This window comes from Anguilla anguilla, chromosome 4 (genome assembly GCF_013347855.1).
Source record: "Anguilla anguilla isolate fAngAng1 chromosome 4, fAngAng1.pri, whole genome shotgun sequence".
Taxonomy (NCBI): Eukaryota; Metazoa; Chordata; class Actinopteri; order Anguilliformes; family Anguillidae; genus Anguilla; species Anguilla anguilla.
Window position 1 is genome coordinate 65,974,351 of NC_049204.1, and position 23,109 is coordinate 65,997,459.

General features: G+C 52.8%; 3 protein-coding genes across 5 annotated transcripts in view; all 3 read right to left on the bottom strand.

Moving 5' to 3' along the window:
• Positions 1-5,101, bottom strand: part of rhpn1 (rhophilin, Rho GTPase binding protein 1) — a 15,229-nt gene extending 10,128 nt beyond the window's left edge. For all 3 annotated transcript variants that reach the window (XM_035415092.1, XM_035415093.1, XM_035415091.1), the window contains exons 1-2: positions 4,479-5,101; positions 930-1,045 (exon numbers count right to left, since the gene is read on the bottom strand). In XM_035415092.1, coding sequence (XP_035270983.1) covers positions 930-1,045; positions 4,479-4,574 — 212 coding nt within the window. In that variant the 5' untranslated portion in view covers positions 4,575-5,101. The remainder of the gene's footprint in view (positions 1-929; positions 1,046-4,478) is intronic.
• The window catches only part of LOC118225974 (E3 ubiquitin/ISG15 ligase TRIM25-like), a 487,938-nt gene that overhangs the window by 257,164 nt on the left and 207,665 nt on the right, over positions 1-23,109 (bottom strand). The window lies entirely within an intron of this gene.
• Positions 7,682-23,109, bottom strand: part of LOC118225935 (1-phosphatidylinositol 4,5-bisphosphate phosphodiesterase gamma-1-like) — a 28,600-nt gene continuing 13,172 nt past the window's right edge. Inside the window, exons 9-32 of the mRNA XM_035415064.1 lie at positions 22,916-23,011; positions 22,645-22,763; positions 22,213-22,298; positions 21,621-21,741; positions 21,340-21,508; positions 19,502-19,621; positions 19,110-19,217; positions 18,717-18,943; positions 17,597-17,797; positions 17,379-17,498; positions 15,539-15,722; positions 14,931-15,008; positions 14,563-14,666; positions 13,988-14,084; positions 13,640-13,706; positions 13,176-13,342; positions 12,342-12,438; positions 11,865-12,089; positions 11,070-11,215; positions 10,758-10,872; positions 9,853-10,014; positions 9,314-9,402; positions 8,767-8,951; positions 7,682-8,437 (exon numbers count right to left, since the gene is read on the bottom strand). Of these exons, the coding sequence (XP_035270955.1) occupies positions 8,377-8,437; positions 8,767-8,951; positions 9,314-9,402; positions 9,853-10,014; positions 10,758-10,872; positions 11,070-11,215; positions 11,865-12,089; positions 12,342-12,438; positions 13,176-13,342; positions 13,640-13,706; positions 13,988-14,084; positions 14,563-14,666; positions 14,931-15,008; positions 15,539-15,722; positions 17,379-17,498; positions 17,597-17,797; positions 18,717-18,943; positions 19,110-19,217; positions 19,502-19,621; positions 21,340-21,508; positions 21,621-21,741; positions 22,213-22,298; positions 22,645-22,763; positions 22,916-23,011 (3,144 nt within the window). The 3' untranslated portion in view covers positions 7,682-8,376. The remainder of the gene's footprint in view (positions 8,438-8,766; positions 8,952-9,313; positions 9,403-9,852; positions 10,015-10,757; positions 10,873-11,069; positions 11,216-11,864; positions 12,090-12,341; positions 12,439-13,175; positions 13,343-13,639; positions 13,707-13,987; positions 14,085-14,562; positions 14,667-14,930; positions 15,009-15,538; positions 15,723-17,378; positions 17,499-17,596; positions 17,798-18,716; positions 18,944-19,109; positions 19,218-19,501; positions 19,622-21,339; positions 21,509-21,620; positions 21,742-22,212; positions 22,299-22,644; positions 22,764-22,915; positions 23,012-23,109) is intronic.

Consider the following 23,109-nt stretch of genomic DNA (forward strand, 5'->3'; position numbering starts at 1 on the left):
GTTCAGTCACATGTTCCATTGTGAGTTCAGTCCTCTGAGTTCCACGTTCCACTGTGAGTTCAGTCCTCTGGGTTCCATGTTCCACTGTGAGTTCAGTCACATGTTCCATTGTGAGTTCAGTCCTCTGAGTTCCATGTTCCACTGTGAGTTCAGTCCTCTGGGTTCCATGTTCCACTGTGAGTTCAGTCACATGTTCCATTGTGAGTTCAGTCCTCTGAGTTCATGTTCCACTGTGAGTTCAGTCCTCTGGGTTCCATGTTCCACTGTGAGTTCAGTCCTCTGGGTTCCATGTTCCACTGTGAGTTCAGTCCTCTGGGTTCCATGTTCCATGTTCCACTGAGTTCAGTCACATGTTCCATTGTGAGTTCAGTCCTCTGAGTTCATGTTCCACTGTGAGTTCAGTCCTCTGGGTTCCATGTTCCCTTCTCTAAGTTCCATCCTCTATGCTGTTCCATTCTCATTGTTCCATTATGAGTTTCAGGTTCTGCTTTCATGTTTTGAGTTCCATGGCTTATTTAGAATGTTTGAATGTTCCAATGACTTCACCCCCTCCCCAGTGGCCACACCCCGTCTCTACTGACCCCGCCTCCTCTCTGCAGACCCCACCCCTTCACAGCTAACCACACCTCCTCTTTGCTGACCGCACCCCTCCTCCACAGACCACACCCCCTCAATGCTGACCCCAGCCTCTCTCCACAGACCACGTCCCTGTCCCACCTGACCCCGCCCCCTCCCGTCTGCCCCCGCCCCTCACCTGAAGAGGTTCTCCGCCCCGCCCCTCACCTGAAGAGGTTCTCCGCCCCGCCCCTCACCTGAAGAGGTTCTCCGCCCCGCCCCTCACCTGAAGAGGTTCTCCGCCCCCGCCCCTCACCTGAAGAGGTTCTCCGCCCCGCCCCTCACCTGAAGAGGTTCTCCGCCCCGCCCCTCACCTGAAGAGGTTCTCCGCCCCGGCCCTCATGCGCATCTCCTTGTTGATCTGCTGGTTGATGCGCGCGCGGCGGTGCTGCAGTCTGCTGCGCTGCGTCTGAGACAGCGGGTCACAGCCCTGCAGCAGAGGGGAGGGAACACAGCAGCCTGTCAATCAAACTACCCGTGTGTCTGTGTGTGTCTGTGTGTGTCTGTGTGTGAGAGTGTTTGTGAGTGTGAGTGTGTGTGTGTGTGTGTGTGTGTGTGTGTGTGTGTATCTGTGTGTGTATGTGAATGTCTGAGTGTGTGTGAGTGTGTGTCTGTGTGAGTGTGTCTGTGTATGAAAGTGTGTGTGTGTGTGTGTGTGTGTACGAGCAGTGACTGTGGTGCAACAGTATCTGCAGATACATCAGTGAGAGAGAGAGGGAGAGAGAGAGAGAGAGGGAGAGAGATTTGCTCCCTTCAGACTACAACACGAACTCACAGAAACAAACATCAAAAAATTAAAACACTAAATGAAAAAGATAAAACAAAATACAGCAGAGAGAGTGAGAGAAAGCTTGGCTTCTGTATTCATATACTTAGCTCATCAGTGCAATGCCCCCCCCCAAACCCCCCCCCCCCTCCCCCCCGGCCTGTGGGACCCCAATCCACATACTATCCTGCTGACATCACCAGAGACTGTGTGAAAATGCGTCATTAATTTAGCTTCACCCAAAAAACAAAACAAACAAAAAATAATAAGACCAAGGGACAAACCCCAGCAGCGCTACGTCTGCTCGTTACACAGAGTCAGCACCGCGGACGATAGCACGCACACACACACACACACACACACTCACTCACTCACACACACACACACACACTCACACACACACACTCACTGTCTCACACACACACACACACACACACACACACACACACTCACACACACACACTCACTGTCTCACACACACACACACACACACACACACTCGCACCTCAGCGCAGGGCTCCAGTGCAGCGTGCGCTCATAACAGGGCTAGCCACGGCGGGAACTCGTTAGCGCCCATGCTATCGGGCTGCACGTCGTTAAGAGAACAAAGCCACGGTTACGTAGCGCCGATGCTAAAACCTTCAGTTTCATTACTTCATAATGGGGCGCTAACAAAAGGGCCCCAAAGTGACTGTGTTTAGGGGAGGGGGGTGAGGGGGTGGGGGGTTTGGGAGGAGAAGGGGGCCTGTCAAAAAACACAAAGGAAAACTGGGTCATCGGTGACCGTGGTGGTGGTGGGACGGGGGAATGAAGGAACAAACAGAAAGAAAAAAGAAAAAAAAAGATTTTGCGCTGTTGCCCGAAACAATGACTCAACTGTCCGGCCCCAGCCTCTGAGCTGCAGCTTTAGCAAGCTGCCAAATCTGCCTGCGCTGTTCTCACCAGATCACTCAGCGACCCCGCTAACGCACCGCTAACGCTGCGCTCACCCAGGCTAACACTGCGCTCAGCCAGGCTAACGCTGCGCACAGCCAGGCTAACGCTGCTCTCACCCAGGCTAACGCTGCTCTCACCCAGGCTAATGCTCTCCCATGCTAACACTGAGCTCTCCCATGCTAACACTGAGCTCACCCAGGCTAATGCTGCACTCACCCAGGCTAACGCTCACCCAGGCTAACACTGTGCTCACCCAGGCTAATGCTGCATGCACCTCGCTAATGCTGCGCTCGCCCAGGCTAACGCTCACCCAGGCTAACGCTGTGCTCACCCAGGCTAACACTGCACGCACCCCGCTAATGCTGCTCTCACCCAGGCTAACGCTGTGCTCACCCAGGCTAATGCTGCTCTCACCCAGGCTAACGCTGTGCTCACCCAGGCTAATGCTGCTCTCACCCAGGCTAACGCTGTGCTCACCCAGGCTAATGCTGCTCTCACCCAGGCTAACGCTGTGCTCACCCAGGCTAATGCTGCACGCACCTCGCTAACGCTGCGCTCGCCCACTCATTTTTTTGGCTGTACACTAAGTACACTATTTGTAAAATGTTTGAGATGGGAGAGACAAATGTCAAATGCAAGATGTGCCCTCCTTCTTAGTTGTTTTATGACCACACGGCAGCTAATCCTCATTCAACTTGTGGGGGTTACCATGGTGGACTCGCTCCAGCCACCCATCACCCCACCAGGTGGCAGTAGAGGGTCCGGTCGACCAGGTCAACAGCAGACTGAGGGTCAGTTTACCAGCCACACAGTCTAGGCCTTGACCACTTCGCGTGAGCCAGATACTGACCTGCGATCAGCGACTGGGGAAGCCGAATTCATTCATAACAGAGAAACCGCGTGGACGAGCATACATGGACAGTTACTTTTGCACAACGTTTCAATGGCGAGTGCGGTGCTGAAACAGTCTTGCCGAGAATCAACGCCGCGAGGACAGCGCGAGAACATAGCGTCGCGCCGGAGATAGAGAGCGCGCGAGCACCATGCCGCTCTCCGCGTTTAGAAACGTATGACTGCAATGCACTGCTGTGCGAACATCCTACAGAAACCACGGATAAGCACATCCACGGGAATGATACAGACTTGGACAGTTTCTGACGGTGGAGAAACAATTACGTGTATTTAACGGGAGATAGTGTTCCAGAGCAAACTGGCTGCGAGTTAACTTTGTGTGTACTGTGCGCACTGGGCCAAGATAAGCGAGCATGTCAACTTCCGAAGCAAAACAAGAACTAGACGGCTGTCTTCTATCAAAAATCGTCGCTTTCACTGGAAGTCCGACGTTAAAACTGAACAAAAAACTTTGCTTAATGACGTCTGCACACAGTAAAATGTCCAGTGTTAATTAAACTCTAGCAGTGTTAATTCAACGCTTAACAAATAAAACCCGGTCGAATGTGGGAAGAAATGTTATCTGTTAAGAGTTGAAGTAACGCTGGACATTTTACTGTGTATTTAGCCAACTGCATTAATCGCATAAAGGACGATACCGGTGCTTGGCGAAGTTAACCGCGAAACCTCGACTATCAGGAGTTTGATCGCAGATAAACGGGACCCCGAGGATCCTGGAGAGAAGCTGGTTTGAAGTAGCGGGTCCTGCGCGTGTCATCAACACCCCCAAACCACACGGTAAAATGTCCGGTGTTAATTCAACTCTTAATTTGGCTCCAAATGGTATCTGCTGAGTGTTGAATTATCACTGTTAGAGTTGAATTAACACTGGACATTCTATTGTGCAGCTTTCTACCATTTTAGATGCTAAGGTAACGCAAGCTATCGTTTATAAAACAATGTTCACATAAGCAAACATTGAAATCCGACTGTTGCGCACATTGTGGATGCTCAATCAGTTTTCTTAACAAATGTTATCATAATTCACGTTGGAAAATGGTAACCGCATATCCATTGAAACTCATTCCTGTCACCAGTCAATAAGTAAATATTTTTATCTTCTATATCATGTATCATCATCAGTATAACTACCATGTAAACTAGCAGTCTGATGCCTGGTGCCTAAACCACACATACTTCATGTGCATCCAGTTAAACTTGCATAACATGAAAAAAGAAGGAAAGAAAGAAAAGCAACATGAACCGTTACCTTTCGTGTGCTTCCACTGCTGTGACTATCTTCTTCCATCGGAGTCTGTGCCGTTTGTTCTTCGTCCGAACCGGGGTCAGACATCTCCGTCTCCATCGGGAACCAGCAAACCAAGCCGTCAGAACGTGTCCATTTAAATTGGTGAGCTCCCTGTCCGGCTCCGCGCTCTGTTCACCGGATTAACCGAAGTAGCAGTTTCAGTCAGCAGAAGAAAACCGAATTCTACATTTGCCAAGACCGGTTAGGTGGCAAATATGTGTAAGTTAATTCAACGCTGAACCTAATGTGCCAGTTTAGTAGCCTACGTCAACTCTCATCTTTCTTTTGGCAAATCAACGGTGAATCAACGGCGCAAAGTCATAAGCATCAGTGTCAACACGACTCCACGCAAAGGTTTAGCTCGCTTATTTCCAGCGCGATCAACAATGTCCAAAGAACATGAAATGCGGCTCATATCCCGCAAGCAATTTTACTCCCTTCAAATACATAGCCAGAGAACATTCGGGAACATGTTGCTCCACCTAAAGTCTGGGGCAAATATATGTATATATATATTTAAAACAGATTTAAAGCAACAATGGGCCACCTTCTGTCGGACAACTACACGCACTTGTCTGACCAAAGCTCGCACTGCAGACTTTGCACTGCATGAGCCAAACTCTGCGCACGGGGCGGGACACTAAAGTGCAATCTGACTAATGGTGGCCAGCAAATGTTGACTGGCTCCCCCTTTGACGAACGAAATCCCCTTAGCAGGACTCGCGTCTGGCGAAAGTTCTACCCAATCGTCGGCACGATGGACGGGCGGGTGGGTGGATGGGGTGGGGGGGACTCCTATTTATGACGGCATAATCGCCGTTGCCCCTGGTAACGCAAAGGCATCGAAGCGCTGGGTGGGATTCTTGTGAGGGCCTTCGCGAACGCGCAGCGGACAAAGGACCCGCGCGACGTCCCTCAAACCGTTGTCCGCTGTGTCAGGTGACGGCTGGCACACGAAGCCGTTAAGTAAACAAACAAAAAAAAAAAAAAACTTCTGTCTAAAAGCTCGCATTTCTGAGTTTTTAAAGGTTTTTGTTTTTGTTTGTTCTTAATAAGCCTGCATATAATAATAATAACTGTTCTGACCATCTCGTTTTTGGTTCAGTTTCTCACATTCTACACCCTGCGGTTTAATATGGTTTAACCATGAATAGTGTGCCTGTTAATTTGGAAAATCCAGATATTGAAGGTGTTTTTATGGCTTTCACCAAATGGCTTTTCACAAAATAAATGCTGAAACAAATAGTAAACGAATAAAAAACTTTGAGAGTAACCACTTGTATTCCCACAAAAAAGTAGGCAAAAGGAAATGAACAGGACTAACAACCATAAACGTACATATTCAATCCTGACAAGAAGTAAGATGATGTGACTTATTATGATGTTATGATCTGTTACAGGGACACTAAGTACACAAAAACAGACACACTTCAGAAACTGAGTAGTTGAGAATTCTTTTTTTATTTAAACTGAATTTCATACAAGTTTTAAGAGCAGGATAATGGAGGAGATATATGGTCCTTTAAATACAGTTAATACTGACAAAAATAATAATAATAATAATAATAATAATAGTAATATTAATAAATGAAGGACACATTGTTCCATTTGGAAAAGGCAGGCTTTGCATAGACGTTCCAGTTCAGGGCATGGCCGAAGGGGGAGGGGGGGGGGGGGGGGGTTACACATTTGAGGGGGGTTTGAAAGATAATTCTTATACACGTGTACACCGATACTGAGTTAGTGTCTTCAGTCTGGCTCTCATACCTGTTTGCTTGGGACTGCTGTTTTTCCTCCATTTCCAAAAAATGGGGGGGGGATTTTAATGTACTGGGGGGGGGGGGGGGGGGGGCGGGGGCGGAGAGGACGGGTGAAGGGGAGGAGGGATGAAGGGAGGAGAGTGACAGGCAGGAAAAGGAGGACGGATGAAAGAGAGCAAACAGAAAAAGGGAGGAGTCAAACGACAATGCGCTAGATGGAGCGTGAGCTGGGGCCAATCAGAGTGCAGGGATATGAGGCAGGTGAGGGCACTGGCTGTGTGGAGAGGGCGGGGTCAGAGTGGTGATGGGGTGTGGAGTGGGCGGGGTCAGGACAATAGAGGGGTGTGGAGTGGGTAAGAGTGGTGATAGGGGTTTGAGTGGGCGGGGTCAGAGTGGTGATGGGGTGTGGAGTGGGCGGGGTCAGAGCAGTGATAAGGGTATGAGTGGGTGGGGTCAGGAGAATAGAGGGGTGTGAGTGGGCGGGGCCAGGATAAATGGGGGAGGTGAATGGAGGGGAATGTGGTAAAAGCCCTTATTTAATATACAAATCAGATTTAGGATGTAACCTAAATGAGAACAGGGGAGGAGACACCCTGCTTCCTCCAGTCCTTTCAGGCTGTATGTTTCACAGGGACAGCTGTACTTGTTAGATCATAACAGCCCTTAAAAGTCCAACAATTTGACATTCAGTGGCCTAAAGTTGGGAATCCTTGTCTACAACAGTCAACAGCCTTCAGTGATCCAGTCTGCAATGGTTAGCAATTGTGATCCAGTCTGCAGTGATCTGATCTGCATGGATCCAGTCAGCAGTGATCTGGTCTGTAGTGATCCAGTCTGTAGTGACCCAGTCAGCAGTGATCTTGTCTGTAGGGATCCAGTCTGCAGTGATCTTGTCTGTAGGGATCTACGCTGCAGTGATCCAGTCTGCAGTGATCCAGTCTGCAGTGATCCAGTCAGCAGTGATCTTGTCTGTAGGGATCCAGTCAGCAGTGATCTTGTCTGTAGAGATCCAGTCTGCAGGGATCAGACCCACAGCTGTATTTCTAGGTGCCCATCTGTGAATCCAGTTTTACTCCCAAGACTCTGAGATGATGTCTGTGCACTGTCTCTCTCTGTTAATCTGTCCTATTTCTCCCAGACTCTTATCGTTCCAGTCCTTTCCCCAACCGGCCAGAGTGGTCGTGTGTGTGTGTGTGTGTGCGCGTGTGTGTGCATGCACGTATGTGTGTGTGTGTGTGCTCAGTTAAAATGCATCACTTGTCTTGTGTTTCGGGAGATGCTTCTACAAAGTGATGAGCATGAAGAAAAAGAGAGAGAAAAAAGAGGGGAGAGAGAGAGAGAGAGAGAGACAGAGAGACAAACTGTCCTGTACACACGGCTGTACAGTGTGTATCTATCTGTCTGCTGAATAGCCCTCACAAATAAGCAACATTACATTGAAAGAAGTGGTTCTCATTCCTTCAGATTTGTTTTCCGGTGAAGGAGAGAGGGGTTGGTGGACATTTCCCTCCAGCTGCTAAACCCAGGCTGTCTGCAGAGAGCGAGCAGGTACAATATAAAGACATGGAGTCAGTCCACGTCCACACTGTGTGTTACTAAGACTCACAGACGGTTTATATATATATAGTGTGGAGTAAAGGCACAAACTTCCCCAGCTTGTTTCATATATTCCCTTTTCTGAGTATGTTGTTTGGTTCCCTTTAAGATCTCTTCGGATCACTGTGCTGTTTTTCTGCTGTGTTTCACCACAGAAACATTATTAACCTGAGGTTTAATCCTTCCCTTTAAGGTTTTTTTTTTTTTTTTCTTTTCATTATTTTATTTTATTTTTTTTTCCTTCACTGTGCATTTTGACGTTTGACGGCCAGGTGCATCTCTGAAGAGCGTGCGATTGGCTGGTCGTTGCGGTACGGTGTAGTAGAGCCCTATGTAGTCCACTTCAGTCTCGTGGTTTCCTGTGTAGTCCTAGATTGTCCTAAGTTGTCCAGTTGCATGTTCCCGAGTTTGTTTCCTGCAGGTCAGGTCAGGCATTATAGCTGTGCGTAAGGCCCCTGCGCCTTTAGCCCTCAGTCTGATACCGCCACCTGGTGGCCGGAGGTTTAACTTCGTCTGGCCCCCATCTGCTGCCTCAGCTTCTCCCGTGACTTTTTCTCCATCAGCCTTTCGGGGGCGGAGACAGAAGATTGACAGGTGATACAGAACAGGGGTTTGGTGAGAAGATGAGCAATGGTGATAAACAAAGGGGGAAAACGTGTGAAGGGAAACAGAGGATACACTTGCATTTAAAAATGTCCTTCATACGTCCTATAAGTGTGGATGTGTGTGAGTGTGTGTGTGCGTGTATAGTGTGTGAGTGTGTATAGTGTGTGTGTGTGTATAGTGTGTGTGTGTGTGTGTGTATAGTGTGTGTGTGTGTGTGTGTGTGTGTAGTGTGTGAGTGTGTGTGTGTGTGTATAGTGTGTGTGTGTGTGTATAGTGTGTGAGTGTACCTGCGGTTCCTAGCGTCCATCAGCTCAGTGAGCTGGTCCTGTGCTGCCCGCAGCTCATCCAGGCTCTGCTGGTAGCTGAGGTCAGCTGACCCCGCCCTCTCGAGCACCGTCACCTGATTGGACAGCTCGTTGGTGCGGTCTCTCAGCCTCTGGATCGAGGAATACAGGTTCTCATCATCTTCTTCCTGCAAACACCGTTAGCCAATCAGACGAAGCCCTCTACTCAATAAGCACGAATAGGTAAAGAGGGGGAGAGAGAGAGGAAGAAAGAGGAAGAGTCCGTGAGAGAGGGAGAGGAAGAAAGAGGAAGAGTCAGTGAGAGAGGGAGAGGGAGACTGAGAGGGTGAGACACTGGATATAGCAACTTTTCTTATTAATTGACATGCTCTAGTGTTTTAGTGAATTTCTGTATATCTATAAGAATGTATTTCACAATAATAAAGCATTTTTGGGTGAGAGAGAGGGAGAGAGAGGGAGAGAGAGGGAGAGAGAGGGAGAGGGAGAGGGAGAGGGAGAGAGAAGAGACTGGAAGGCAGCACTTGTTGACCTTGGCGTTGACAATCTCAATGTGAATCAGCAGGGAGGCTAACTCCAAGTCCTCACTGTAACTGTTCTTTAGAGGGACACTCCTGAACCCTGCAAACACACACACACACACAGGGTTATCCACACACACATACACACACACACAGGGTTATCCACACACACACACACACACACACACACACTCACACACTCACACAGCGTTATCCACACACACACACACACACACACACACACACACACACAGGGTTATCCACACACACACACACAAACAGGGTTATCCACACACACACACACACACAGGGTTATCCACACACACACACACACACACACACACACAGGGTTATCCACACACACACACACACACACACACACACACACAGGTTTATCCGCGCACACACGCTCACACGCGCACACACACACAGACACGCACATGCACGCAAACACACACACACACACACACACAGAGTTATCTACACACACACACACACACACACACACAGGGTTATCTACACACACACACACACACACACACACACTAACCTGTTTTGAGGGACTGTATGGGGAACCCGGCCTGGGCCAGGAAGTTGGGGTCACTGAACATGTCCTCCTCATAGACCACGAAGCGCAGGAAGGAGAAGGCCGGGTTGCGCACGTCAAACACAAAGGGCTTGTGCACCCAAACCGGGTTTAAACCGTTATCAGCTGAGGAGAGATTACACACACACACACACACACACACACACGCACACGCACACACGCATACACACACACAGGCACGCACGCACGCACGCACACACACACACACATACACACACACACACACACGCATACACACACACACACGCATACACACGCACACGCACACGCACACACACACACACACGCATACACACGCACACACACACCCGCGCGCATACGCACACACGCATACACACACGCGCGCGCGCACACACACACACGCACGGTTCAGATGTTATGTCCTTGCAGGAAGGAGGTAAGGTGTGGCAGTCTGAGAGTTAGCTGAGGGCCTGTGTTCGGTGTGCTGAACTAAACCTGAGAAAATGGGTTCATTCCAGTCGCTCGATCAGTCCTGGCCACCTCGACCAGACCCAGAGGTCATTTAAGGTCCGCCATCTTTAAGGCCATTCAAGCCCGTCAAACGCTCCTTAGAGGAGTGAGGAGCAAGGAGGCTCCCAAAGGACGCTACCTTGACTCCTCCGCCCTCGTGTCTACTCCTTGCATCTCCTCCTGGCCTCCTCCGTTGGGTGGAGGTAAGGAGCGAGGAAAGGACGCGAGGAGGAGACGCAGGAGGTGAAAATAAGCGCCTGGAATGAACCCAGCGAGTTTGGGAGAGGGCTGTGGGGGCGGAGCCTCTGGTGCAGGAGGATTCTCCGTGTGGGGAAGGGGGCGGAGTCTCGTGTGGGGAAGGGGGCGGAGTCTCGTACCCACAACGTCGGTCTTGCTTTTGCTGCAGTCGTACTCCGCGCCGCACACTTCCACCTCCACGAAGGGGCACGCGATGCTACGCCCATTTTTGGGCAAGTGACGGGCGCCCAGCACCTGCACACAACGAGAGAGGGAGAGAGAGAGGGGGGGAGAGAGAGAGAGAGAGAGAGGGGAGGAGACAGAAAGAGAGAGAGAGGGGGGCAGGGGAGAGATCGTCACACCAGTGTCCTCAGTCGACCTGGAGGAGCGGAAGCCTGCAGCCTAATTGTGATTGGCCGAAGGCTCACTGCTGAAAGGTGATTGGCACTGACCTGCAGCTGGATGGTGATTGGCTCCAGTCGCAGGGTGTCTTTGTCGAAGGGGTCAAAGCTCTCCTCTCTCATAACATCAGGCTGCGGGACGTAGCCAGTGCCCCCGCCCAGCGTAAACAGGGCCTGGTTCAGCTGCATGGGCTTATCTGCAGACAGAGAGAGACTTAACACACACACACACACACACTCACACTCACACACACAGACACACACACACACACTCACACACACACACTCACACACACACACACACTCACACTCACACTCACACTCACACACACACTCACACACACACTCACACACACTCACACACACACACACACTCACTCACACACACACTCACACACACACTCACACTCACACACACACTCACACACACTCACACACACTCACTCACACACACACACACACTCACACTCACACACACACACACTCACACACACACACACTCACACACACACACACTCACACTCACACACACACACAATCACAAACAGACACACGCATGCACAATCACAAACAGACACACGCAGACACACACACACACACTTGCACACATACACACACACTCGCACACACACACAATCACAAACAGACACACGCATGCACAATCACACAGACACACGCATGCACAATCACACAGACACACGCAGACATACACACACACAAGGACAAACACGGACACATGCACATACAGATACACACACACACACATACGCATGCACAATCACAAACACACACACACACACACAGACACACACACACACACAGGTGTGCAGCCCACTCACAGCTCACCTGGGGTCTGGAAATTGAGGGCCACCAGCTGAGAGCCGCAGATCCAGATGGGCAGGGGGTCGTAATTGGAGGAGTCCAGGCGCTGGCCCCTGGGGTACACCCGGGACAGCTGCCTGCGGTTGTACTGCAGGAACTTCCGCCCGCGGCTGCGCGTAGCAAACTTCTCCGCCTTGGTCTCCGGGAAGGAGGACATGTCCCTGCAGCAGGTCCGGTCCGTACCGATTTCTGCCACGCGAGGGGGGGGGGGCAACAATCACACACTTCAGTTACCAATCAGCCTACACCTCACTCTCAACTCTGAACATAGTGTGCCTGTCCTTAATCAACCAATGGGCCAATACTTCACTCAATCAATCAATCAATCAATCAAACAGCATATTTTATTACTGCCCTGGTGAGCAGTGAGAAGGCTAGCAGCGCTGCAGTCATTATGAAGGGTCAGGGACGGAGGAGAGAGCTGTGATTGGCCGGACTCACTCTCCTCGTTGAAGGGGACGGGCCGGCAGTACACCACCAGCTCAGACAGCTCCAGCGCGATCTTCTTCCTCCTCTCCATCTGCTTCTCCTCTTGCATCTGTCACCACGGAAACAGCGCAGCATCAGGACCAGCCCACTGATCTGTCTCTCTGTCTCTCCGTCACTCTCTCTCTCTCTCTCTCTCTCATGCCTGCCATTGTCTGTGCTGGTTTGTGTGGGCATGTCTTTGCTGGACTGTGAGCATGTCTGTGCTGGTCTGTGCAGGTTGTGGGTGTGTCTGTGCCGGTGGTGGGCGTGCCTGTGCAGGTTTGTGGGCGTGTCTGAGCCGGTTGTGGGCGTGTTTGTGCTGTTTGTGGGCGTGTCTGTGCTGGTTGTGGGCGTGTCTGTGCCGGTGGTGGGCGTGTCTGTGCTGGTATGTGGGCATGTCTGTGCCGGTGGTAGGCGTGTCTGTGCAGGTTGTGGGCATGTCTGTGCTAGTTGTGGGCATGTCTGTGCCGGTGGTGGGCGTGTCTGTGCCGGTTGTGGGCGTGTCTGTGCCGGTGGTGGGTGTGTCTGTGCCGGTGGTGGGTGTGTCTGTGCCGGTGGTGGGCGTGTCTGTGCTGGTTGTGGGCGTGTCTGTGCTGGTTGTGGGCGTGTCTGTGCTGGTATGTGGGCGTGTCTGTGCAGGTTGTGGGCGTGTCTGTGCCGGTGGTGGGCGTGTCTGTGCTGGTTGTGGGCGTGTCTGTGCCGGTGGTGGGCGTGTCTGTGCTGGTATGTGGGCGTGTCTGTGCTGGTTGTGGGCGTGTCTGTGCCGGTGGTGGGCGTGTCTGTGTCGGTGGTGGGCGGGGCACAGACCCGTGCGTCGGCGTTCTGGGCGGCCTCGCGGATCTTGGCCACCCAGCCCTCCAGGTCCTCCAGAGAGTCGGAGGCCACGTCCAGCGTCTGCACCGGGTGCGAGGACATCTGCTGGCAGTGCAGCGTAAAGACATAGGGCCTGCTGCTCCGGCCCTCCTTCTGCACCACTGGGGGGGGGCGTGGGGGGGGGGGGCGGGGGGAGAGAGGAGGGAGAGAGAGGTGAAGAGAGAAGGAGGAAGGGAGAGAGAGGGGCGAGAGAGAATCACATACAGATACACACATTCATGTGCTATACATGCACACGCATGCACATAAACCCATAAATATAAACTGCACATACATTCATGCATATATATATACACTCTCTCACACACACACACACACACACACAAACACACACTCATACACACACATGCGCACACATGTCCATATACACACACGCTCACAGAAACAGACACACTCACCCAATTGGCAGGTCGGCACGTCTATATATCCTTTCAGAAACGTGCCCAGAGGGCTGTTCTCTGAGGACTGAGAGAGAGAGAGAGAGAGAGAGAGAGAGAGGGTGAGAGAGGGAGAGAGAGAGAGAGAGACAGGCAGAGAGAGAGGCAGTGAGACAGAGAGAGAGAGAGAGAGAGGGAGAGATGAGAGAGAGTGAGACAGAGAGAGGGAGCAGAAGAGGGCAGAAGTAAGAAAATAAAGGCAGAAGTTAGCATTTTAGCATCTTAGCTACTTTATCAATTCCACCACTAACACGTCCCCCCCACTCCCCCAATGCCCCTCCCCCCCGGCGCGTTGCCATGGAAACTCACCGCCTCGTCCTGCTCGCGCGTGGGGGAGCTCGGCACCTCCTCCACGTAGTTGGCCGGAAACCAGAGCTGCTTCTTTCCCCCGTAGTCACCACGCCACCTACGGACCGGGAGGGGCAGTGCAGCTGTTAAATCTGGGTTTGGGCCTCAGTCTTGTGCCATGTAGGGTCGAGGGTGCGTAGGTTTTCATTCCGACCAATCAGTGCACCTACTCATTTCACTAACGAACACACCTTCTTCTCTCTTTCTCCTCCTCTCACCTGCACCCCTCGTTTACTCTCGTCTCCCCATTTACTCACTCTCCCCATCCCCTTTTTCCTTCCTTCCATCCCCTTTCCTTTCTCCTTTCTCTCCCAAGCCCCTAACTCTCTCTCCATCCCACCACACTCCCTCCCTCCCTCTCACTCTTCTCCCCCTCCCTCCCTATCCCTCTTTTCCTCCTCCCTCCCTATCCCTCTTCTCCTCACTCCCTCCCTCTTCCTCTCCTCCCTCACCCCCTCTCCCTCTCCCTCTTTTTCCCTCCCTCCATCCCCTCCCTCACCCCAACTCCCTCTCCTCCCCCCTCCTCCCTCTCTCACCAGCCTCCCTCCTGCTTGTCCACGTTGAGGATCAGGGCCTGTTTGGGAAAGCACAGCTCGTCCTCTCTCTGGGCCCTGTAGTCGTACAGAGCCTTGACCGTGCACTACCCGGGCGACACAGCAGAGGGCGACAGAGTGACACAACAGCCAACAGTAAAACCACTGTTTTTTTTTTTTCTTTTTTACAGTAACCAGATAGTCAGCTCCCAGGTTCCTCCTATCCATTCCATAATATTCATAAGATGGATAAAATTCAGCTGCAAAAGTAGAGACATAACATTCACTGTTACGTGTCGACTATCTGGTTAGACTACAGAATAACCTTCACCAATGAACACAACCCCTGACCCCTGACCCCTGACCCCTACCCGGGCAGTTGGCATCTTGTTGGCCTCCACGTAGAAGTGCGGGGTACGGACTTCATACAGAGCGCCGTAGTCCAGTTCCTGAATACAGAGAGAGACGGGGCTACTGGAGTCACTCAAACACTACACACACACACACACACGTTTGTATAGCTATTACTTGTGAGGACTTCCCATTGACTTACATTCATTCCATAACCTCTAACCCTAACCACTACATGCCTAACCTTAACCCTAACCTTAACCTAATTGTAACCCTAACCCTAAGTCCTAACCCTAAAACAGTCTCTTGAACTTGTGGGGACCAGAAAAAGGTCCCCTCCTTGCGTAATTTTCCTCATCTCTCTATCCTTGTGGGGACATTTCGTTCTCACAAAGATAGTAAAACATCCCCACACACACACACACACAGACACACACACACACACAGACACACACACACACACACACACCCCACACACACACACACAGACAGACAGACACACACACACACACACACAGACACACACACACACACACACACACACACCCCACACACACACACACAGACAGACAGACAGGCACACACACACACACACGCACACACACACGCCCCAGACCCAGCCGGTTACCGTGGTGCCCATGCGGTCCAGCGTGTCCTCATTGATGGGGTAGCGCAGCCTCATCCTGCGGTACAGCGGGTGCTTCTCGTAGTAGCTGACCAGGTCCACCAGGCTCTCAAACTCAGCGGAGCTGCCCAGCATGAAGAGCCGGCCCTCCTGCTGGATCCGGCAGTGCTTTATCTTCCCCTCCGCCCTGCAGCCCAGCGACACGCAGGACACACACTGAGCAGGGCCCCCACACACACTGAGCAGGGCCCCCACACACACTGAGCAGCCCCACCACACACTGAGCAGGGCCCCCACACACAGGACACACACTGAGCAGGGCCCCCACACACACTGAGCAGGGCCCCCACACACAGGACACACACTGAGCAGGACCCCCACACACAGGACACACACTGAGCAGGGCCCCCACACACAGGACACGCACTGAGCAGGGCCCCCACACAGACTGAGCAGGGCCCCCACACACAGGACACACACTGAGCAGGGCCCCCACACACACTGAGCAGGGCCCCCACACACACTGAGCAGGGCCCCCACACGCAGGACACACACTGAGCAGGGCCCCCACACACACTGAGCAGCCCCACCACACACACTGAGCAGCCCCACCACACACAGGACACACACTGAGCAGGGCCCCCACACACAGGACACACACTGAGCAGGGCCACCACACACACTGAGCAGGGCCCCCACACACAGGACACACACTGAGCAGGGCCCCCCACACACAGGACACACACTGAGCAGGGCCACCACACACACTGAGCAGCCCCACCACACAGGACACACACTGAGCAGGGCCCCCACACACAGGACACACACTGAGCAGCCCCACCACACACAGGACACACACTGAGCAGGGCCCCCACACACAGGACACACACTGAGCAGGGCCCCCACACACACTGAGCAGGGCCCCCACACACACTGAGCAGGGCCCCCACACGCAGGACACACACTGAGCAGGGCCCCCACACACACTGAGCAGCCCCACCACACACACTGAGCAGCCCCACCACACACAGGACACACACTGAGCAGGGCCCCCACACACAGGACACACACTGAGCAGGGCCACCACACACACTGAGCAGGGCCCCCACACACAGGACACACACTGAGCAGGGCCCCCACACACAGGACACACACTGAGCAGGGCCACCACACACACTGAGCAGCCCCACCACACAGGACACACACTGAGCAGGGCCCCCACACACAGGACACACACTGAGCAGCCCCACCACACGCAGGACACACACTAACCAGCCCCACCACACAGGACACACACTGAGCAGCCCCACCACACACAGGACACACACTGAGCAGCGCCCAGCACTGACAGCACCACAGCGCTATGTGCAGTACAGTGTGTACAGAGTATAGGGCAGCAGTGTGGTAGTGGTATGGAGTATAGGGCAGCTGTGTGTATAGGGCAGCAGTGTGGTAGTGGTATGGAGTATAGGGCAGCAGTGTGGTAGTGGTATGGAGTATAGGGCAGCTGTGTGTATAGGGCAGCAGTGTGGTAGTGGTATGGAGTATAGGGCAGCAGTGTGGTAGTGGTATGGAGTATAGGGCAGCAGTATGTAGGGCAGCTGTGTGTATAGGGCAGCAGTGTGGTAGTGGTATGGAGTATAGGGCAGCAGTGTGTAGGGCAGCAGTATGTAGGGCAGCTGTGTGTATAGGGCAGCAGTATGTAGGGCAGCAGTGTGGTAGTGGTATGGAGTATAGGGCAGCAGTATGTAGGGCAGCTGTGTGTATACGGCAGCAGTGTGGCAGTGGCAGTGGTATGAAAGGGCAGTACAGGGCCCCTGGCCAGTGTGTGCTGGCTCAGTACCTGAAGGAGATGGCGTAGGAGTTGAGCTCGCTGCGTTTGCGCACCAGGAAGGCCCCGTCTCTCGGCACGCGCATCAGCATGTGCTCAGCCTGCACACGGGATAGGTTGGAGTGGAACCACCTGACGCAAAGAGGGGCGGAGTCAGTTTCACACACATTTCACTCTCATCTTTCTCCCTCCCTCTCCTCTCTCCTCCCTCCCTCCTCTCCCTCACTCACTCCCGGCTCTCGTGAGCGTTGGGCTGGGGCACGGGGCTTGCCAGCCTCATCTCGAACTCGTTGCAGCGCAGGGGCGTGTCCCTGTAGTGGCAGATGAGGCGGAACAGGCTGTCGAACACCAGGTTGTCCGTCAGGTAATAGCGGGTGGAGCCCGCCTCCTGGCGGGAGTGGATCCGACAGTGCTGCACACGCCCAGAACGCCTGAGGGGGTGGGGGTGGGGGGTTGGGTGGGGGGGACAGGTGAGTCACACAGGTGTACTCAGCTGAGAGGGTTTTTCTTGTTTGTTCAGTCTGATGTTGTAACAGGATTGTTCTTTATAGGCATTATAGGAACACAGGGTAAAAAAAATACTTTTTCAAATTCCTTCTTTAAATCTTAAATATAGTGTTTGTACACATGACGACAAGCTTAATGCTCAGACTAAATTCAGGTGATATTTAAGTCACGCGGACATGCGTGTTAAAGTTAAATCATTTTTAAGGAGCCCGTCATAGCGTTTGTTCCCCTTGAATACTCCTGTTGAAAAGAATAAAGGCAGATTCACAACTCTCCTTTCCCTTTTCAAAACTCTCAAACTGTCACATCGTACTGTGACAGCGTAACGAACACAGCGGCCCCTGCAGATCAAACCTGGGTCCAGGAAACACCCTGCAGGTTTAACACCATTTAACAACAAACCCGGTTTTATAAAAAACATCTTTTCATGCAATTGTATCCTTCGGCTGTGGCTGTAAGGAGCTTGTGAGCAGAATCTGCAGAGTTTAAACATTTCAGACACATTACAAAACATGAACCAGATCTGCAAAAGGGGAGAGAGTGAGGTGGAGAGATGGAGGGAGGTGGAGAGAAAGAGATTGGGACGCTGAGGCTGTGAGAGAGATGGAGAGGTTTAGGGAGAGGGAGGGAGGTGGAGAGATGGAGGGAGGTGGAGAGGTAGAGGGAGGCAGACAGGTGGGAAGAGGTAGAGAGTGGTGGAGAGATGGAGGGAGGTGGGGAGAGGTGGAGAGAGGCAGACAGGTGGGAAGAGGTAGAGAGTGGTAGAGAGATGGAGGGAGGTGGGGAGAGATGGAGGGAGGTAGAGAGTGGTGGAGAGATGGAGGGAGGTGGGGAGGAGCTGACCAGAAGGACAGGGTGTAGTCTCCCACGAAAGTCTCGCTCTCGCGCACCAGGAAGGTCCCGTCCTTGGCCCCGACCTTGGCCCCGCCCTCGCCGTACTCCTGGTCCTTGGCCGCGCCCTCGCAGTACTCCTGCAGCAGCTTCTCCGCCACCTGGCGCCCGTCCCGACCCCCGCCCAGTTTCCCGTGGAACCAGCGCTCCGCGCAGTGCTGCTGGTTATTATTGCACTCCTGAGGGAGGAGGCGCGCAAATCAGGCTCTCCTGTAGTACTGTGTGCCCTGTAGGGTGTGAAATACTCCTGCGGGGACTGTGTGTGGCCAGTAGAGTTTGAAATAGTCACTGGCCCTCCTGTAGTACTGTGTGGAGTGTTCAGTGGACAGTCACAGGCTCTCTCACCTCCTTGCTCTCGTCTTCCTCCTCTTCGTCATTGCTTTGGTAACGGGATGTCTCCTCAGAGTAGTAGATTTTTTTGCTGGTCAGAACAAAGTAGTGAGGAGTCCAGGTCTAAAACACACAGAAACAGAGCAGATAAGCACTGTCTCTCTCTCACACACACTCTCTCTCTCTCTCTCTCTCTCACACACACACACACACACACACACACACTGTCTCTCTCACACACACACACACACAAACACACACACACACACACTCACACATACACACACACAGACACTCACACTCTCACACACAGACACTCTCACAGACACTCTCACACACAGACACTCTCTCACACACACACACACACACTCTCTCTCTCTCTCTCTCACACTCACACACACACTCACATGGTCGATGGGGTCCTCCAGGTAGAGGATGCCGTTGCGCAGGGAGTTGCTGATGTCGCTCTCAGAGTAGCTGCCGGAGGTCACCTCCTCGTACAGCGTCCCCTCCGCCAGCTTCTTGTGCTGAAAGCAGAAAGGGCTGCAGCTCAGCGCCAGCATCGGTACACATCGTTACGCATCGGTACGCATCGTTACGCATCGTTACGCATCGGTACGCATCGTTACGCATCGTTACGCATCGTTACGCATCGTTACGCATCGTTACGCATCGGTACGCATCGGTACGCATCGTTACGCATCGTTACGCATCGGTACGCATCGTTACGCATCGTTACGCATCGTTACGCATCGTTACGCATCGTTACGCATCGTTACGCATCGGTACGCATCGGTACGCATCGGTACGCATCGTTACGCATCGGTACGCATCGGTACGCATCGGTACGCATCGTTACGCATCGTTACGCATCGTTACGCATCGGTACGCATCGGTACGCATCGTTACGCATCGGTACGCATCGTTACGCATCGTTACGCATCGGTACGCATCGTTACGCATCGTTACGCATCGGTACGCATCGGTACGCATCGGTACGCATCGTTACGCATCGGTACGCATCGTTACGCATCGTTACGCATCGGTACGCATCGGTACGCATCGGTACGCATCGGTACGCATCGTTACGCATCGGTACGCATCGTTACGCATCGGTACGCATCGTTACGCATCGGTACGCATCGTTACGCATCGGTACGCATCGGTACGCATCGGTACGCATCGGTACGCATCGGTACGCATCGTTACGCATCGGTACGCATCGTTACGCATCGGTACGCATCGGTACGCATCGTTACGCATCGGTACGCATCGGTACGCATCGGTACGCATCGTTACGCATCGGTACGCATCGGTACGCATCGTTACGCATCGGTACGCATCGTTACGCATCGTTACGCATCGGTACGCATCGGTACGCATCGTTACGCATCGGTACGCATCGTTACGCATCGTTACACATCGGTACGCATCGTTACGCATCGGTACGCATCACTACACACTGTGCGGCTCTCATGCGGTTCTGTGGTTCTGTGGTCAGACTGAGCGGTTCTGTGGTTCTGTGGTCAGACTGAGCTGTTCTGTGGTTCTGTGGTCAGACTGAGCGGTTCTGTGGTTCTGTGGTCAGACTGAGCGGTTCTGTAGTGTGCGGTTCTGTGGTCAGATCGTGCGGTTCTGTGGTGTGCGGTTCTGTAGTCAGACTGTGCGGTTCTGTAGTGTGCGGGTCTGTAGTGTGCGGTTCTGTAGTGTGCGGTTCTGTGGTGTGTGGTTCTGTGGTCAGATTGTGCGGTTCTGTGGTCAGACCGTGCGGTTCTGTGGTCAGACTGTGCGGTTCTGTGGTGTGTGGTTCTGTGGTCAGATCGTGCGGTTATGTAGTGTGCGGTTCTGTGGTCAGACCATGCGGTTCTGTAGTGTGCGGTTCTGTGGTCAGACTGTGCGGTTCTGTGGTGTGCGGTTCTGTAGTGTGCGGTTCTGTGTTCAGACCGTGCGTTTCTGAGGTGTGCGGTTCTGTAGTGTGCGGTTCTGTGGTGTGCGGTTCTGTGTTCAGACCATGCGGTTCTGTGGTGTGCGGTTCTGTAGTGTGCGGTCCTGTGGTCAGACTGTGCGGTTCTGTGGTGTGCGGTTCTGTGTTCAGACCATGCGGTTCTGTGGTGTGCGGTTCTGTGGTCAGACCGTGCGGTTCTGTGGTGTGCGGTTCTGTAGTGTGCGGTTCTGTGGTGTGCGGTTCTGTAGTGTGCGGTTCTGTGGTCAGACCGTGCGGTCGCTGGTCTCAGAGCACGCTCACCTTTATGAGGATCTTGCGTCTGAGCTGGTAGGGCGACGGGAGCTCGTCAGCGGTGAGGTCCACCGGTTTGGTCAGCAGCAGCTCACCAAACACCTTCTTGAAGTGAGTCGCCATGTTCCTCTGCTGGACCACGCTGCAGTGGTCCTCTATGGACAGGATGACCGGGTACCTGGGGGAGGAGCCGGGGGGGGGGGGGGGGGGGGTTGTAATGAGTGTGTGACGTGTTTAACGTGCGGCTAGCGCGTGTGCGGCTAACGTGTGTGCGTGTCACGCGTACGCACTCTGACGTGACGAAGGCATGCTCTTTGATGGTGTGCAGGACGTCCAGGAACTTGATCTTGGAGGTGAGGGTGTGGCCATGGTAGATGATTGGCAGGTCGTCAGGTCCGTCCCAGCAGTCCACTGGACCAGAGACAAGAGGGGCAGCAGTCAGACAGAAAGACAGTCAGACAGAAAGAAGACAGTCAGACAGAAAGGCAGTCAGACAGAAAGACAGTCAGGCAGAAAGACAGTCAGACTGAAAGGCAGTCAGGAAGAAAGACAGTCAGACAGAAAGAAGACAGTCAGACAGAAAGGCAGTCAGGCAGAAAGACAGTCAAACAGAAAGAAGACAGTCAGGCAGAAAGACAGTCAAACAGACAGAAGACAGGCAGAAAGACAGTCAGGCAGAAAGACAGTCAAACAGAAAGAAGACAGTCAGACAGAAAGGCAGTCAGGCAGAAAGACAGTCAGACAGAAAGACAGGCATGCACGGCCATTGCGTTTGTAATGGCCGTGAAGTTCGTTTGAGTTCGAATTTGATTTCCCTTATTGAAAAAACATAAATGGAATTTGAGTTTGAATATAAATTAGAATTTTCGTTTAAATTCTCACACTCAATGCAGCGGCAACCCATGCGAAGACATCGGGCATAGGCCTCCAGGGACGATTCACTGGAGAACTGGTCACCTGTCAGATACCTGCGGGGGGGAGACAACATATCCATACGTTGGATAGGACAGAATACATACTTTTATACATAACCCCTAAAATAAAATGTAATAATACTGTGGATTGAAAGAGCATGTTAACTCCTCAGGGAGAATATAAACGCAAAGAGCAGCGGTGCAACACTTTCCCAGAGAGGCTTCTGGGAGTTGTAGTCCAGCTACTCAGGACCATGCCCAAAGTTCCGTCTCACTGCCGTCGAGTGAAAAATAATTAACGTGCATGACCACCTGACCACGCCCACCCAGTCCGGCCCCGCCTGACCCCGCCCACCCCGCCTGGCCACGCCCACCCGCCCAGCCACGCCCCGGCCCGTACGTGTTGTGGGACGAGGAGATCCAGTACTGGGACAGGGGCCTCTTCATCTCCTCAGGAGACACCGGTGCAGGACGCAGCTCACACACAGAATTCTCCCTGGAGAACAGGAAGGTGAGGAACTGGAGAGAGAGAGAGAGAGAGAGAGAGACACTGATTCTACTAAAGTCTGTTTGAGGGTTTGTGCATGGGTGTGTGTGTGTGTGTGAGAGAGAGAGTGTTTGTGTGCGTGTGCGTGTGCGTGTGTAAGTGCACGTGAGTGTGTGACCCTCACCTCATCCAGCTGCAGGGAGGGCTCTGTTGGGGCACCCCCCTTCAGGTACCCCAAAAGGAACTCCCTGACTCGATTTGTGTCTGAGGCCCATGATTCCTGGAACAAAGGTCAAAGATCACATAACCATCATATCACAGTCACATAACCGGCAACACAATTCGCTCATGTTTGGAAGCCTTATTCCAAACCATTCT